The 19,287-nt window shown below is 40.8% G+C and overlaps 1 protein-coding gene across 32 annotated transcripts in view; it reads right to left on the bottom strand.

Moving 5' to 3' along the window:
• Window positions 1-6,808: 6,808 nt before the first annotated feature.
• The window catches only part of HIVEP2 (HIVEP zinc finger 2), a 183,570-nt gene continuing 171,091 nt past the window's right edge, over window positions 6,809-19,287 (bottom strand). For all 32 annotated transcript variants that reach the window (XM_070602784.1, XM_070602810.1, XM_070602794.1 and 29 more), the window contains 3 exons: window positions 16,180-16,281; window positions 14,489-15,384; window positions 6,809-9,273 (listed from right to left, as the gene is read on the bottom strand). In XM_070602784.1, coding sequence (XP_070458885.1) covers window positions 8,449-9,273; window positions 14,489-15,384; window positions 16,180-16,281 — 1,823 coding nt within the window. In that variant the 3' untranslated portion in view covers window positions 6,809-8,448. The remainder of the gene's footprint in view (window positions 9,274-14,488; window positions 15,385-16,179; window positions 16,282-19,287) is intronic.

Genomic DNA, 19,287 nt, shown 5'->3' with positions numbered 1-19,287 from the left:
AATTAACAAACGTTGGAGAGGTTGTGGAGAAAAAGGAACCCTCACACACTGCTGGTGGGAATGCAAACTGGTGAAGCCACTATGGAAAACAGTATGGAGATTTCTCAAAAAATTAAAAATAGAGATACCATATGACTCAGCCATCCCACTACTGGGTATTTATCCAAAGAACTTGAAATCAGCAATTCAAAGAGACCCATGCACCCCTATGTTCATTGCAACATTATTCACAATAGCCAAGACGTGGAAGCAACCTATGTGCCCATCAACTGATGATTGGATAAAGAAGATATGGTATATATATACAATGGAATACTACTCAGCCATAAAAAAGAATAAAATGGTCCCATTCACAGCAACATGGATGGACCTCGAGGGTATTATGTTAAGTGAAATAAGCCAGATAGAGAAAGACAAACTCTGTATGACTCCACTCATATGTGGAAGATAAACAAACACATGGACAAAGAGAAGAGGTTATTGGTTACCAGGGGACAAGGGAGTAGGGGGTGGGCACAAAGGGTGAAGTGGTGAGCCTATAATATGACTGACAAACAATAATGTACAACTAAAATTTCACAAGGTTATAAACTATCATAACCTCAATAAAAAAATAATAATTTGAGATTAAAAAAGAGAGAGAGAGAGAATGTTGGCATATTTTTATCCACTAATACATTCAAGGATTAAATGAGATACGTTTGGCATATGATAGGATCTAAATAAATCACAGGTGGTATTACAATTATTATTATTGTACAGTATCAGAAGAACTATATATCCAATTGCTCCCTGAATCTTTCCTTTTGAACACCCCACAGGTCCCTCAAACTTAGAAAATGAGCATCACCAAACTGACTACCACTCCCCTACCCCTGCCCATCCCCCAGGGGTTTATCCTCACAGGGAAAAGGCGTCATCTTCAACCCAGTAGTGGCCAGAAGGAGTGGGGCATTGTCGGTGACTCTTTTCTCTTCCAAGAGGCCTATACCTAATAAACCGTCATTCCCATAAATTCTACCTCCCCTCTCTGTTTCAAATCTGTCTCCTTTCCTGCATCGCAACCACTCCTACATATTTCAGACTACCATCATCTCCTGCCTCAACTACGGAAATAACCTCCGAGCTGAGGTCAGGCTCCTCGCTCATGCCTTTCCCCAGCATCATCCCATAGAAATACAATGTGAGCCAAATATGCCGTTTAAAATTTTCTGCACCAACTTTTAGAAAACGAAACATGGGAAATCAATTTTAATAACATTTCACTTCACCTATTACATTGAAAATTTAATCTTTTCTATATGTTATCAATATGAAAAATTATTGAGATATTTGGCATCCTCTTTGCACAATGTCTTCACAATCTGGCTTATGCTTTACATTTACAGCACAGATCAATTCAGAGTAGCCACATTTCAAGTACAATTTAAGAGAATTTTATGCTATCCTGTGATTCTCAATGTATAATCTCTGGTAAACCAGACTTGGCGATGTGACTGGACTTGAGTTGAGTTGGGAAATACACCGTGGTCCAGCCCTTCACAAGCACAGCCGCATAAGACTAGCAAGCCCTGATGCCCTCAGACAACCATCGTGTGTAGAGAACTAACTTCTCTCCTGTGTATGAGGACGGTACTAGCTACGTACCTCCTTAGGAGATTTGAGAAAAGAGTCACACCATTTTCTGACGAGCTTAATTCTTTCTGGAAAAGGCTTCATGGTCTTAATCTTTTGACTAAGATGCAGTTGCTTTAATTTCTTTGTCTAGTTTGTTTCAGTTGAATGTCATTTGGTTTATAATCTCACTGGTTCCAGGAGGATAACAGAAAGTCATAGGCTGTGCTTTGGGGGAAGGTGTGAGTCCTTGGTGATGGTGGGTTTTTTCCAGAGAGGGAGAAATTCACAGTGTAGTTGCCCATGAGTTTGGCTACTTAGACCAATGGGAAACAGTGGAGAGAGAAGCCTTTACCCCCAGGTTCCTCACTTCAGAGGCAGTATGCTAGCTCAGGCAGAGGAAGGAACGTCCTCCCTTGTTCTCTCTCTCTGCCCTCTTCATTACTGTGGGAGAAAGAATGGCAGAGCTGTCCTATGACTTCAAGACAAAACCCCTAGGCTGACTCTTTCTTCTGCTCCCCTCCTTTTGGCTTACATGTGGTAAGCAAAAAACAAGGCGGGACTTCCAGGAACCCCAGGGCAGACAGCACTCTCCCACAAACCTCTACTTCCTGTGCAGAAGCTGTAGGCTGAGTCGGGCTCTTCTGGAGCCGTCATGCATCTCTCCCCACAGACCTTCTGGAGAGTATGCATTTACACAAAGGCAGGAGGTGGGAAACCCCACATCAGTCCTGAGATTTCCAGCAGGACGAAGAGGAGTCTCCTGGTGGGGGAGCTTGTCTATCCCTTCATAAAATCATGCTTCAGATATTATGCTTTGGGTCAGTTCCAAGGTCCAAAACTCAACAGAAAGAGAAGCAATCGATAGGACTGCATCACCAAAATCCTTAACTGGATATTTAATGGGAAGCACTGAACACAAGTTCTATGAAGGCAGATGTTTTGTTTTGTCTTGTTTTTGTTGTCCACTCCTATATGCCCAGTACCAAGAACAAAGCCTGGTGCATGACAGGACCTCAATATTTGTCAAAAGAAGGAATCCACGTAGAGGTATGTGGTACAGCTCGTGCCAAAGTAAGTGTGCGGCCTCTCAAGCTGGGCTGTCCAATTCAGGAACCACTAGCCACATGTGGCTACTGAAGTTTAAATTAAGTATAATTAAATAAAATTGAAAATCCAGTCTCTCAATTACACTTGCCACATTTCAAGAGCTCCATAGCCACAGGTAGCTAGAGGCGATTGTATTGGAAAGTGCAGATACAGAATATTTTTATCATTGTAGAAAGTTCTATTGGACAGTGTGCTCTAGAACTCAAATGCTTGGTCTTCTTACTAGCTGTGTAACTTAAGCAAATTATTTCTCTCAATTTTGTAACTATTAAATGAGTGAATAGATGGAAGCACTTAAAACAGGACCAGCAATGGTTCTTTCTTATCATTATTAGCTAAAAATGCATTTGCATCGGGATGCTGCCCCAATACAAGGGGCTGGGCCCCCAGATCAGGTACAGCGTGTGTGTGTAGTTTTTCCTATATGGTACAACATTAAGAAGAGACTGAATCAAGGAAAACAATTTTGAGCCTGCAAAGTCTAAAGCCACCACCTACCCTGATATCATGACAAAGAGTGTTCCTATACTTGAGCATTGCTGTCTTATAATCAGACTGGAACTCAAGACATCTTCTCCCTAAGGGTAGAGATGCTCCAGACTAGATTATTCCCATGGTCCTTGCTCTTCCCAGAGCTGGACACTTGGCTGTAAATGGGTAATACGGGTGAGGATGCTGATTCCCATTGGCTCTTTGAGACAGATCAAGTGCTCGGGGTGAAGCAGCCCAGCCTCCTCCTGCCCTGCTGCCTGTCCAGTGTACCCAAGGCCCCACACTTACTCAGGTGCTCTCACACTGTTCCCACTGGAGAAGCCCTGTTGCACCTTTTTTGCTCTTCTCTCTCTCAGTTATCCACAAAACTACTTGAAGTTTTCATTTTGCCTTGGGGATATGACTTGATCACCAATATAATTTTATGACTCAGACATTTTTTACAGAAGTTTTTATTTAAAAATATTTTATCCATGAACATGATTTTTAATGAATTAATAAAACGTATCATCATTAATCATTCTATTTATTTTTTGGCTGAAAAGAAATTTTACTCACATCACACCATAGTTATTAAATTTGTATTTCAACAAGATAACAAAGCTTGGAATCTACTTGACATATAAAACATGCCAGGGATCTATCACAAAATTTGAAAAACATTTTAGGTATTTAGTGAACAGAGAGGAAATCTGATGGTTTGGTTCATCTTGATGACCAACACATATTTCTGAATGTGATTCCTAGTTGTTGCTAAGCAGTGGCTATGTACCCATAAGATGATCCATAGAGAGTTCTAGAAAATCAAGGGTTGGTACCATCTGCTTGTTAATTATTGGCACTTTTTAATGACAAGTAAAATATTTCCCGTCATTTTTCCTGTTCTTGAGTACAACTTCTGCATGGCCAAACCTGTTTATTACTGAATATAGACTTATGGGTAAGCAGAGATTTCTCTACACTCGGGAATCAATGGGAACATTTTCATACCTTATATGATGCCAAACAGCCTGGGAAAAAAATTACACTGTGGCAAAGTAGATGCAATCATATTTAGTAACATATTCTCAACTAATAATAACCTTGGTTATCCAGGGCAGAAATGGACCTTGCGTTTCTGGTATTACTCTGAGTTCATTCAACTGGAGCACTTTTACTGTAAATTGTTATGATTGCAATACTCATCTAAATGAGAGCAGCATAAATAATCAGAAACTGTACTTTAGGCAAATCCGAACAGGGAGTTGGGAGATCTTGGTGTCAGCTTTGGTCCCTCCATCAGCCATCTATTTCTCCTTGAAAACTTCACCTAACATCTCTGAACCACAGGCTTTGGAAAAGACCTTTGTACACGACAGATTAGTTTAATAATCTCTAACTGTTTAATAAGAAAGCTGCCATAATGCTACTACGGAAACGCCATAGTTTTATAATCCCACAAACAGAGTTGGCCTTTTTCCTCAAAAAAAAAAAAAAAAAAAAAAAAGGGTGTTTTTAAGGTTTTGCTTTCTAGAAACTATCTTGGAGAACTTCCGAAAATCAGGTTTGAAAAATATGGCAAAATTATGTATAACTAGGACTCAGCACATGAGATGCGTCATCGTCGGAAATGTGTCTTCTTGGCTAGCTCCCAAGTCCACTGTCTTCTCTGTAGAAGTCCCCAAACCCTCCTTTATCTTCCGTAAGCCCTAAGTGACTTCATCCAGTTCAGTGTCTCAACTACGAGGAAGTGACAAGAACTGACAACAAACAGTCTCCAGCTCAGGCCTTTCTTGACACTGAACTCCTCACGCTGAGCTGCTCGCAGGAGCTCATCTCATTGCCCCCATCTAGTACAAACCCACTCTCTCCAGTGATCAGTGACACCATCCTCTTCCCATTATCCAAGTTAAAAACCGGAATCATCTTTACCTCCTCCATCTTTGTCATGCCTAACACCAAATCAGTCACTAGTTATTACCAATTCCTCTTCATTAAGCAAAACTGCCCCTTCTTTCTCTAAGACCCCATCATCTGTTTGAATTGTTGCTGCCCTTATTTCCATGGAAACGACATAGCTTCATATTCTTCATATTCATATCCGACTGGTCTCCCTGCCTCCATTCTTTCTCCTTCAAATCCATGATCTTCATTGCTGCTGCAGTGGTTTCTTTCTAACTAACAACACTAACAATACAATGTCACCTTTTCGCTTCAGTCCTTCCTTGGGTCCCCATCACTTACACAGCCACATCTGAGCACCTTAGGCTGGATTAGGGAACTGGACTTGGATGTGCCTTTCTAGCTTGACCATGTACCACCCTGTCACACTCAGGGAGCCAGCTACATCTTGCTTTTTACCCACTCACCGCTTGACACATCCTGGATCATGTAACATGTCCTTTCCCACTTCTTTTTTACTGCCCCATCCCTACTAGAATACAAATTCCATGAAGGCAGAGACTTCATCTGTTTTGTGTGGTATGTACACCTCGCACAACAGCAATGTCCCAATGTAGGTGATGAAAAATTATCTGTTGAAGAGTAAGTCAATATATTGTTTTGAGGGTCTGTTCCAAGGCTGCCTCTGCAAAGAAGACTGTCTCATCCCTCCTTTTACTCTCAGCAGGGTAACTGCGCTCTCCTGCGTGATTACAAAACACTCCAAATGCACCATATTTCAGCACAGATATCATATTGTATATATTTACTTACATATATGTCTTTCCTATTTGCATGAGCTCCTTGATGGCAGGAACACTCTTACTCATCCAAAATGCCCATCACAGTACCAGTTCATAGTAGGCACTCAAAAACTGTTTTATGAATAAGTGAAGACATTAAGTGAATTAGATAGAGGAGGAAACAAAGAGTGACTTGATTTGGCCTGGGATCACTCACACACACACACACCCCAGTGAGGAGTTAAACACACAAATCACCCTACGAAATTAAATGTCTCAAGGACTCTTCTTGGTAAGAGACAGGTATTAGGCTGGTCAGCTGTGTTAACCTGTAATTCACTTTTGTAAAACATAGTTTAAAAAGATAGTCTGGCTCATAAAACAAAATAGGTAAATTGTAAATCCACCAATTTGAGATTTTTTATAATGGAAATACTGAAAGATTTTAACCTTTAATGAGCTTCTACTTTCATTGTTAAAAAGGTTCTACTTTCGTAATAAAAGAACAGTGATTTGTGGATGTTTTATAGTATATTTATTCCCATTGGTTTTTGCCTTCAGTCACCTCGGCAAAAATAAAGAGGTGTCCCCAGTGGAATTTCAGATACATACGCATACTAGGGAGGCAGAAGGGGATGAAAATTTGCTCCATTCATGACTCTTTTCAGACACGATGTATTCTGCCCTGTGCTCGTGTTCCAATGACTCCACTCCAGAGCTCACACTTGGTGGCCATTACCCATTCTAATCAGACGACAGCCAATGACTCGTCTTCTCACCTGTTTAAAACCATTCCTACTCAGCACACCTCGGCATGGGCAGAGTCTTCCAACTCAAAGCACAGATGGTATCTTGGTAGCATCAAAATTTCTTTAGAAACAAAACTGGGAAATTAAAATGTGAAACAACACATAAAAACTAGACACCTCAAGCATGTAATTGTATATTTATTTCTCTTTTTAAAGAACACTCCTTAATGTAATTCAATATACAAACTTGGTTTCACAGAATTATAATCCACTATATAGCACAAAGATAACCCAGATTGTGTGTGAGTGTGTGTGCACACACATGTGCGTGTTGTTGTACCCCTCCCTTTCTTCCATTCTTCCGGACCTACAAACAAAGGCTCTGCTCACCTTCGACACCAGCCAAAGACCAGTCTGAATGTTGTATACAAAAGACAGCATCCTCCACAAGTTCTTTTCCCTGGAATCTTCTTTTCCGTTCCCCCTGAGATAGCCAGGAGCCTGACACTCCCCCTCTTGCAAAGGGTGAAGTGGCTTCCCCTAAAGCTGATGCCAACCCTATTTCTGTGCGGACTAGCTGACAGGAAGGGCTGGTGAGCAGGTCTCCATGCCCCTTCCTCGCTCCCACATCCAACCCTCAGCGTCTGAGCGCCATCCCTCTGTAGTAGCCTTAGTTCCAGTCACCACCTTGTGCAGCAAGAACCAAGGAGATTTCTAAGGTCAGGTCTTCTCCACGGGCAGCGCACAGCACTGCCTGCCAAGCCACCGGGCCGGCCGATAACCAAGCTCTATGCAGTCCCATGTGCTTTGTCACTTTAATTTTTAAAGACACCCTAGCATAGGTCTGTGGCAACCTAGTGTCCAACTGAGTTACACAAAATTGTACCAGTGATGCACTTGTACATATTTACATGGGGCGGAATGTTTTCCCATATTTTTAGATGAGTATATAGATCAACATGTTCACATAAGACCAAATACTTTTAATATTATTTATAACTGATTTATAAAGCTTTGAAAAAACTCACAATAGCACATCGTTTACCTTAATGCTTTACGGTACTATCAGTTTAAAATCACAGTCAGCACTTAAGTTATAGTCAATCCAGCAAACAAGAGACAAAAAAATTTACAAGAGTTAAGAACTGACTGATACACCCTTTATCATTTTTTTTTAACTAATGCATAAGTGCAGAATAAGATACTCTAGTTTAAATATCCTGTTTACAATATACATTTTTGTTCTAGTTACGCAACAGTAAATCCCATGCTTCACATAGAAAAGCAATCCACAACATTAAGAAAAAATGTACAATTTATGAAACAAAGTAAATAAATATTAGTATTACAGAATCAGAGCTGTACATAAAAGCTGTTCGGTTTTAATCATATAAAAATATGTTTTAGTGCAACCTCACATATATATTGATGCTGTTTTCTTTACATCATTTAGATCCAAGTGTCCAAAAAAGGAAAGAAATTACATTTATTACAAAGCAGATACACAAATTCTAAAATATGTACAAATTACTGCTAAAAAATGCTTATAAGAATATAAGCAAAGTAAAGAAAAGGCACAAACATCTGTACAATTTTAAAAGTACCAGACCCAATAGGTTAATTTCAAATTTTGTTTTGGTCAGGCTCATGATGACTTGTTAATTTACCTAATTCTTTTGATATAACAAAAGTATATATAATAGCAAACTACTGTAACTTAGGACAGGCATGCTATAAACTCGATTACTTCTATTTCTAGAAAAACAGAAAGAAAAACAAAATGGGAAACTGTGGAAATGAAAGTCCCCATGCATCTTAGATCAATGTAGTTGAGTCTGCTCTGACAAAGGTTCTTCATCTTCCTCTGTGCTTGCAGGTAATTCTTTGCTGCCGTGAAAGCCCGGCTGTTTGTCATCCACACAACTCTTGCTGTAAAACGTGGGGTGGGCTAACGCAGTCTGGGATGTACCAAAATTGTCCTTTTCACCGTCATGCAAGTCAGGGTGGGTAGCTGAGGTACAGGGCTGACCTGACTCAGATCCACTAAAGTGTCTAATGCTAACATGTGCACTTTCCAAGGGTTTCTGGTGGGGCTCCTGCCCCCGTGCTGGCTGATCTGCCCCAAGCAGAGCGGCCTCTTCTGTGGCAATCCGGAGAGAGGCGATGGCTTTTGTACAAGTCTGTATGTTTTCCTCCTGTTCCCTCTCTGTTGCATTTAGGCTGTCTTCTGAAGTGCTCTGCTTCAGCAAGAGCCGAGGAGAGGAGGGCGTGCCAGGTGGACCAGATGACTGCAAAATGTGAGGAGCTCGCTTCTCGTGCTGCTTAGAAATCGCACAGGGATCCTTAGGGAAGGGTTCCCCGGAAGGTCCTTTCTTCTCCTCAGAGCCCTCCATTGGCAGAGGCAAGGGGGGTGGAGGACGTAAACCGGAAAGGGCAGGCGGCATGGAGTGGACCATTTGTATCCCACCAACTGGCACCATGGGGATAGGAGCTCGCACTTGTTGCTGAGAGTGGAGTGGAAGATGACTGAAGACATAGTCATTAGGACCCTCAGGGAAAAGGCTGGAGCCTGGATGTTCATAAGCACCTTCTTGGTCTCCATAGAGACTGAAGTAAGGAACCTGAGGTAATCCTCTTCTTAAATTCTGCACAGGGAAACAGGACAACATTTAGGACCCACGACTCTTCATGCTTCAGGCAAGCTACTTCATTCACTCCTCACTCATTCATTCAAAACACTTTAAAACTACCTAATCCTTCTATCTATTTTTCATTTCTCAAGACAAAAGAGATTTCTCAGTTGTCTTTTATAATCCTTGAATGAAGCTGTTGGTCTTTGAAAAGTTACTTTAGTTTTTAAACAGCAATATGATAAAACATGCAGTGTTTTCCCCTAGGTACACAGGCACATTTCAGCTCTGTTTTTTCCATAATAGAGAACAAAAAGAAAATAATGGCTAATTACCAGAAAAAGTATACTGAGCAAAAACCACTAATAACAGATTTTTAAATTCAAAAGAAAGTAAAAAGATTACCATCTGTTTATATACTGGGCAGATTTTTAACGTTTTTCTTAAGTGTTGTTGAGAATAACTGGTGTGACAAGCCTGAAATTTGGCCTTTTTTTTAGTTTTCCACAGAACAGATGACAAAGTGGGGGTGATAAACTGGTGTCTCCAGTGTGCAAGACAATGGTCTAAAGAGATAAATTCCTGCTCAAGAGACACCCCAGGCAGAAGACCAGCTTCTTCATCAAATCACAAACCAAGGCCAGATTTTCTCAGGAAACCGTCCATCCATCAGATAAGTAGCTAACACTAAATATTTCAAATAGTTACAACTCTTATTCAACTACACAGCTGGGAACCCAAAGATGATTACGTCTTAATTCCTCTGTTTATATTATTATTTCCACTTAAATATCTTCTTGGCAATTAATGAATTAAGGATACTTATGATTTTGGGCCAGAATTCCAGATTTCATGGTCCCAATCCTGACAATGGAGAATTTATTTTGTATACTTGTTTCTGTAACAAAACACAGACTGTGAGATTATCAGGTTTTAATGAGATGAATCAGGTTTCAGTTACTGAGGTTCATGCTTTTAATGGATTGTCATCTAAAAGGACTCAGTTTACTTTTATTTTTTGAGAACTTAAAATCAGATAGATAGAAATCTGTCAAGTAGTCCAGGAGAGAGACCAAAAAAAATGTTCTAATCCATTTCAAGGATGTTTCAGTCCTAAAACTCAAGGTATGCTCTATTTCATTAATGATTCATCCAGTTCTATTTAGATTGTGAGACCGTCACAGGAACAATAAATCATACATCCTCTCTGCTACTCTGTGCCATGCTTGGCCCTTACCCTGTTCTGGGCTACACCTGATTTAAGGTAGAAACAAATGACTTATTCTGGAAGTGCGGGAGAAATCATGTAATTATCAACCCTACAGCCACAAGGACCTCATAAGGGAAGTAAGATGAGAACTTCATGGTACGAGAAAGAATCATTTAAATGCTCCCAAAATAATATGCCTCTTCTATTCACTTTGGTTTAGAAAAAGTGTGGTTCCCTCATCACCCACCAGTCAGGGTGACAGAACTATGACGCCTACGATAATAATCTTTGAACATAACCAAACAAGTCTTCTCTTAATCAACAGTTATCACATATTCAAAGCTTAAAGTAAAACGTAGCTTGGTAATTTTTCCATTTGGCTTTCGGTTGCTCTTCCACGGCATCCACTGCACACCCCTCATCAGAATGCGGGTCTGTGAGGCAGCCAGAGAGAGAGCTGTCCCGGACATGAGATCCCTGACTCAGGCTAACGAAGGGAGTGACAAAGTATCCTCTACAACTGGGCTATATCAATACGTTCAAAATCCAATGAAACTTTATTTGTATTAAAAATAAAAGTTTCATATTCAGACCTTTACTGGTCAGAATAAATGAGCACAGCCACAGAAGAAAGGTTACAAGTACAATTTCTACCATGTAACCACTTCCCCTGCTCCAGACGCTGCCAGGTCTTTCCACACATCCTCTCTCCTCCCAGTCACCCCTTCCTCATCCTCCAAATAAACACTCAATAAAGCTTTTTCTGCTTTGGTTTTACTCCATTTGCAATCCTATTTTGTTTTGTAATTTGGGCCTAATCATTGTAATACGGTGAACAAACTCCCATCTTACTTGAATCTCAGCAAGAAAAATCTCGATATGGAAACATAAATAAGGCATCCATGTGGGAGTTGTGTTAAGTGTCTGTAGATATACGTACATATGTGTTATACATATATCCCATGTTCCAGATATATTGCCCACCCATCTTTTCATCAGTGTCAGCATGTCCTCAAGAAGCAAATGCTAAGGAGGCAGGAGCACAAGAGGGCCTTTGCCGGGGTGAGGGGAGGGAACAGGGGAGTGAATGCATGTGAAGGTAAAGGGGAGAGGAAACAGGTGCTCAGCTTTGACTGATCCGGGCTCAGTCACTGGCCGGGGGCTGCAGGGAGAACATGGTTTGACTTGACAACTGAGCCCTATCCCCAAAGTGCAGACAGCAGGAGGCTGCCAGCTTCCTGCATTCCATACGGCTGAATGGCAAGTTCTTTCAAGGATGGAAATCTACTTGGCCCACCTCCCTGGCTGCCAGGAACAGATTAAGAAACTATGGCTAAGAGGGAAGTGACCTGTTCAAGATCACAAAGACAGCAAGGGGAAAAACTGAATGCTGACTCTTTCACTAGACATGATGTTCGTCTACGCCACATACCAAGGACCAGGACATGCCTTCCTCTGTCTCCTTGCTATGTATCTATCCAAACTTTGAAAATGGAAAAGGAAATTTTTTTGTTTAAAAATTATGTGGGGCCAGAAACCACAATATACTTTCATCATCATCCTTGAGCCACACACAATAGACCCTCAAAAACTATTTACTGAACGAACGGATAAGACTCTTACCTTCTTATTCTTTCTCTCTATCATCAATGATCTCGTCTATCTATCTATATCTGTATCTATCTAATATTTTATCATCTCTATCTCTAGAGCTCTATCTATGCATCTATCCATCATCTATATATCATCTACCTCTATCTAGCTATGTCTGTCTATCTATCACATCTATCCATCTGTCTATCAGGTTAAACTTAGAACTAACTAGAGGGTATTAGTGCAGAAACAGCTGAATAGCAGGATCTCAGTGACTGTATATCATTTCCTCCAAACCTGTTCCCTGGGTCCTACTACATAGCCTGAACCAGAAAATGCATGTGTCACAATGAGCTACGAGGTCCTTTCACGTCACAGTCACTGTCCTGTGAGCCACTGGTCAAAGTTAAGCAACAAGACAAGGTATTGCTGATAGAATTTCCAACAATTCTTTTTTCCGCTGGCTATAAGAATCTTGTTCGCACATCATGGAAAGATGAAAATCCTCCTCTGCCCCTCAAGAATGGTTGATAAAGCATAAAAAGGGAAGTGCGGGGACCAACTGTCCCTGCTTCAGGGAGGATCCCAGACCTATTTCCTCATATCATGCGAATGAAACGTGGAGGGTCCAAATGCTCTCAAGAGAATGAAACTGGGTAACAGACCAAAGGCTCAACACTTGGCTTCATAAATGGTAACATTTAACAATTCTATTAAATATCCAGGTGAATTGGTACCAAAAAAAAAAAAAAAAAAAAAAACCCAGCGACTAACAAAACCAATCTCCTTCCAACAACAACTTTCTGGGCAGAGACCGAAACACGAGATGAACTCCCCGAGTCCCTGCCTTCAGTTCCTTTGCCCAAGCTGACGGTGAGTTGCTATTATTTTTTAATAGCAATAGTGTGTTGGCACTAAAGGCTTATTTTTTGTGACTGCAGTCAACTGGATATGCTCCAACATCTGACAAAAACCATAGTCTAGATCCACCCGGCCAAAGCCAGAACGGGAAAGCCCCACCTCACATGCTACCCTAGCATCACTGGGTCTATACCAGAAAGAGCATGTTGTACCCCAGATATGGCATCCTAGCATCCGAGGGATTTATGGCTCTCTAGTTATGCCGCAATGGCGTAAACTTCAGAAGATCCCTCCTTTCCACTTAGCACCGCCAAGACACAAAAACCCATGGAAACGTACATCTTCTTCTGAGCTTGGTAAATTATTAGGTTGGCAAATAAAGTATGTCCCGAGGGCTCTGCATGTTTCTGCAGTGACTGCCGTGAAGACTAGGTTGGTAGCAGGCTTGTGAAGAGAGTGTTGGAGGTCGGGGAGGGGAATGCAGCAAGGAACTTTCTTTAAGTTTAAAAACGACGACCTAAAAGGTGATGAGGAGGAGGAACCTGGCCACAAGGGCAGTGAGAAGACAGAGCTTAGAGCTGGCAGCACTTCCTTTGGCTTAAAGGATAGTGCTGATCCACATGACAGAAACCCAGAGCAAAGAGAAGAGACCAGGACACAAAAAACACATTTAAAACAAACCAACTCAAAAAGGATCATTCCTCGTCTATACTAAGCCTGCTTCATTCATTTTTTAAAATCCTACATAAACTGAAAGAGATATCAAGGTCTACTGAGCTGTGGAATGAGGCAGGGCAGATGCTTTTCTAGGGATGTGCATTAAAGGTACTGCCTTAATTTCATCTGTGATGGCTACTGTTGTTATCTTGCTTTATAACGAGGACGTACCACAGAAGCCTTGTCTTATACTTTCTCCCTCAGCTCGCCCAACTGCCCACGCTCTTTGGGCCACCGTCTCACTTGGGAAGTATTCCTGGTAGCAAGAGGTGGTAGCAATGGCAAGAAAAACATGTATGTTCACGCCTTTGATTTACAAACACACTGTGGGGGTCAAGCTCTCCTCTAGGTCCTCACCAGTTTCATGTGTCCACTCACTCCGGGCAAGGTAATGAGTTTATTAAAAAAAAAGAAAAAGTGATTGAAAGCCAAGGCTAATGCCTGAATCAGAATTCTTACTTGGCAAAGTTATATAACTGACACCTAAATGTCCCTGAGAGTGTCTGTCTTTGCAGTCATGTCATGCCAAAGACTTCACCTTTCCTCCTCATGTAAAGGTTCCAGCTCATGTCTATAATTAGCTAAGCTTAGAAAGCATTTAAAAAGGCCTCCTCCATTCCCAGCTGGAAAGGCACTACTGCTCTGATGCAACACAACACTCGGAGTAATGCCACAGCCATGCTACTGACAATAGCATAGGATAGAAATGTCTTCCTGCTACATTAGAAACCAAGTTCACTGCTCCCCAAGAGAGATACCCACGCTATAATAAATTCCACACTACTGCGTAATCAAGAGGTTCCAATGTGCTTTGACTTATGTTAGAAAGAGAAAGTCAATTATACTTACAGGAGGCCCCAATACAATTGGCTCTGCTTGCAAATACTGCCCCATGGACAACGGTGGGTTATGGTATAAAGCCCTTCTGGGAGATGGCGCCCTTATGGTGGTCATGTATCTTCTCTCTCTCCTGGGAGAAAGGTCTCTTCTTGCCATGATATCTTTCCCAGGTGACACTGGCCTCCTTGGGGACAGATGTCTTCTTGGTGAAACCTCTCTTTGTGATATCTCTCTTCTCAACGCAGCTTCCTTTCTTGGTGAAAGATGTCTCATGGGTGACAGATCTCTCCTAGGTGATAAATGTCTTCTGGGTGATAAATCTCCTTTGGGTATCAGATACCTCTTTGGTGAATTATCTCGACAGGGTGAAGAATCATATCCTGGTGAGGAATGGCGGCTTGAGGGCGAGAAGTCCCTCGGAGAGGAGCTTGGCTCTGAAGACAGCATGTACTCTTCATCCATACAACTAGGGATGTCTAACCTGTCTTTGTCTGGTTCTGAGTCTGTACTTTTGCTCTGGAATAACCTCTGGTATTCTGTCATCTGAGTATCTTCACATGAGTCACTTGGTGTCATCAGCTGAGTAACCTGAATGCTTGGCAAAGTAACCAAATAGCTGATTAATGAAGAATGCCCCAGGGAACTATCTGAAGGAACCCCATGGGGTACGGCGCCAACATTCACTGGCAAGGAGGAGAATCTAGGAGGCTGAGGACTGGTGCTTCTTGATCTTGTTTTTGGTGTCAAATCTCCCTGGTCATCGAAGTCATCATCATCTTCATCATCGTCATCGTTATCATCTCCGTCCTCACCTTCTGATTCTTCAGCATCTGAGAACTGATGATCGGTTGAAATGCTGGACATGCTATGCTTCTCAGCTGCTTTGTGCAAATCTTCCATAGTTTCTGAAACAAGTGAACAGAGACAGTGGAGATCAATATCCAAACATCAAGGTTAGGAGCTAATTTAGTTCTATCTCTTTCCAAAAGCTTTCCTCAATCCCCCAACCCCCAGAGATAGTTCCATCTCTGAACTCCTGTAACACTCATTGGGCACTTACCTCTGTGACCCTGCATTGGTTCTTATCTTTTTATGTACCTATCTGGTTTCATCCTCACCCAACAATAAGGACTCCAGAGTAGGACCTTATACCTCAAACATCACATCACCCCCAGAAAACCTTTAATAAGTGGGTATGGATCATGTTGGCAGTGATGATGCTAAAGGAAAAAGGAAAGTAACAATCTGTCTCTATAGGTATAAACTTAGATATAAGTGGTGTATCTCAGAAGGTTTGGCCAACTCTCAGGTTTTCTACTAAGGTTAATGATGAATTTTTTCTTACTAGATTTCCTCTTAATAGGAAAAGTAACACATTAAAATGCTTTTCAAATTTCCCAAAAAGTTTCAAGAAATTTAAGTCACTATCACAATGTGAGTGCAATTAGGTTTGCTTTATGGTTCTGGATAGAAGTATTTTCATACTATGCCGTTTTCCTCCCCCTTCGTCAGAAATGAAATGCATTTATTTCTTCGTAGCTGTTGAGTAATTCAATGTGTCAGACTCCTTTGTTATATTTACTATTTAATAAAATGAAATATCATCAGTTTCTAAAAAATATCTAAAGTTATTTCACCACCTCAGCCACAAAGCTCCAGCATGCATAATGAAGAGGTCAGTCAACTAAATGATGAGATACCTGCTTCCTCAGCTTCTGTGTCATCCACTGATGTCATGGAGACTCCCAACTCCAGGCATTTCTTCATGTGTGCTTTAGATTTCATATGCTTCGTTAGGTTTCCTAGAAAACACAGCCAAAAAAAGAGAAATTAATTGGTTACCAAAATGGGATGACTGCTCCAAAATCCAAGGTGAAATGAACTAAGTTGATAACATAGATTTGTTTCTACCCACCAGCCCTTGCCTCAAACTTAAGAGGAACAATCTGGTTTCTGAAGATATCAACCCCTGAGAGCTTTGGCCCAATCTCAGGTTTTCTTCATTCCAGAAGACTGCAGAAGACTATGGCCACATCTTTGCAAGAGTAGGCTCCAAGCACAACTGGGAATCTCTAGCTTTCCTGGCTGGGAAGGGATCTAATATTTTCAGACCCAGTGGGCCAGCCTCCTAGGACTCCATATAAACAGGACAACACAAGCTGGATCACATTTTGGAGAAACTTCAGAATGAAATACTGTCATCAAAACACCTACTGGACCCCAGACCTTCTGGCATTGATCAGATATAGATTAAACCCACAGGAGCCTCACTAGTCAGAAGAAGAAAATATGAAAACTAATGTTAGGGCCAATCCTGTAAATGAACTCAAAGATCGGGACAAAACATGACTAACTACTTACAGGGAGCATTATTCTCAGTATTCAGCATCTATCTGCCTGGCATATGTTAGCAAACTTTATGACAGCAGTTTCTAAAGTTCTGGAGTGGCAATATTCCCTTTTTATTTATATGGAAACTCTCGTTCTAAGAAAAAGGAAAGGTTTTTGTGTCAAATATGTATTACAGTGGTGATATAGATATATACAATTATACGTATACATACTTATGTGTGTGATTCTGTAGGGTTATAGAATTACTATATGTAATGTGAGAAATTTTGGAAATACTGATCCAATCACCTTTGACTTAGGATCTATGAAATTATATATATATATTATTCCATGTCATATATATAACTTTCAAAAGAGATCCAGGAACTAAGTCAGTTGTAAGGGCCATATTATTATCTATGTCCTTTGATGCTGCTTTAGCAAAGTATCAGCAAACGCTTTACTTTTAAGACTAGGCTCATGGAATCTAGGAGGAATCTCTTAGCCTCTGGAAATAGTCTGTGCCCCGTACAGGAGGTGTTTAGCTTACTATTAATGTAACATATGAACCACAATTCTAAACTGAGACACTGTAGTTTATTTTTTTTACTTATATTACCTTATCTTTTACTTAACATTTTGCTTATTGCTTATATACCTATGAACTTTATGTGCTATGTTGATAACTCCAAACCCAGAAATATTTCCAGGCCCCTACCGCTCCTCTTTATCAAAAAATTATATCTACAATTTTTCTAAAGATCTCAAACACTTCTGTAGACAGATCATCAAGAATTCTAAAATCTCTAAGTTAATTTATCCATAAATTAATGGAAATCATCTGCTTCTGCAAGGGTGCAGGTAATCTGCCTATGTGGATGGGTGTGGATGTCGTGTCAGGATCATTTATTTTGTCTTACTATGTGTTTCTTCTATATTTTTCTCTCCATCTGTTTCAAGCAGGTGGGCAGGCTTTGGGCTCTCATCTTCAGGAGAGGTTTGCAGTTACAAGCATGGCTCTACAATAACCCCCCGCCCTGGTTTTGGTTTATTGAAGTCTTGAACTTCTGAAGGATTCCAGGAAGGAGAGGGGAGGAGGGGTGGGGGCACCTGGAAGAGCAGTGCAGGCCTGGAGGAGCCAGAGCCCTACCAGAGCGCTCCATCTGCCCTCGAGCGACCCAGCGGACAACTGGCACTTCGGCTGGAAGTGAGAACCCACAGGAGTTTGCTCATTTTAAGATTCCGAGACATTTGCACATTCCCGAAGGCTGACAAGGAAACTCCAATAATGACCAAGAATAAATTCTTTCCTGCTGAAACTCCAGTACAATAGTTCAGAGCCAAATTTAATTCGATTAAAAAAAAAAGATCAAGCAAAGTGACATTTCTTCACCCAATGTTTCACACAGCTATCCATGTACCCAACTCACATGCCCAGTGAAGCTGTCTTAGTTGTAACTGCTGGCGGATTTGCAGTATTTCCTAAAACCAGTTTATATTTTCTTATTTCCCAGGGAGTCTCTCGGTGACGTTCTGTGTAAAAGGATTGTGCAGAAGTGCACGGTATTTAAAGGACCTTATGTTTCTCTCTTTTGAAATGCAAATAAAGAGTCCTCACCCTTTTACTGGCTTCAAACGAAGTATACTTGTAATATAGATACTTTTTTAATAAAGAAGAAACAAATATATTGAAAGGCTACACATTTATACTTCTGACAAACCAATAAAGACAATTTAGGATTTAGGCAACAAGAGAAAAATAGGCACACATTTCTCTACCAAAGATTATTTTATTTGATGTTTATTTTTCTTGATAGTTAGTGGAGCAGATGAATTGGTATGCAAATTTAAAGTGAAAACCTTGGAAAATGATGTGAGGTTAGTGAAGCAGTGTCTAAGGAGCCATTTCCACAGTAAGCAGTAACAGACTTCTACAAAAGTCCAACCACCCCTAACTGACTACTGTTTGCATTCTGAGAACTCTGGGCTTATGAACATTTTAATGATTTCAGATAGAAATATAATCAAAGCAACCTCCTTGTGTAAAATATTTTCATATAAATATACCTGTTAAAAATAGATTTTGGGGGGGGGGCAAGGGAGACAGAATATCATTTCAAGGCAAGTCTTAGTTTTATGAGATTATCAGTTGTGGCCTGAGAGTAAGAAATTGTCTCTGTGCTGATAAATACACAGAACACAAGCTATCAAATTTCTATGCATAATTAATGCAACTGTGGATGGAGGGCCCACCCGGGAGTCTGTGGATTTCTACATTATTTATGATCTTGAAACTGACCACGGGCACATGTTTTCTTCCCAGCAGCTGCCTTGCTGTTCTAATGTCACTGCATGGATTGTCTCCCTGCAGTATTTCAACACTGGTGCAAAGATTATCTAGACCACATAACATTTCCAACATGAAGTAATAGCTTTGCAGGCAGTTCTTAGCCATTTCCTTTGGAGACAATTGGCCT

The sequence above is a fragment of the Equus przewalskii genome, chromosome 32, assembly GCF_037783145.1.
Source record: "Equus przewalskii isolate Varuska chromosome 32, EquPr2, whole genome shotgun sequence".
Taxonomy (NCBI): domain Eukaryota; kingdom Metazoa; phylum Chordata; class Mammalia; order Perissodactyla; family Equidae; genus Equus; species Equus przewalskii.
This window is presented reverse-complemented; position numbering and strand designations above follow the sequence as displayed.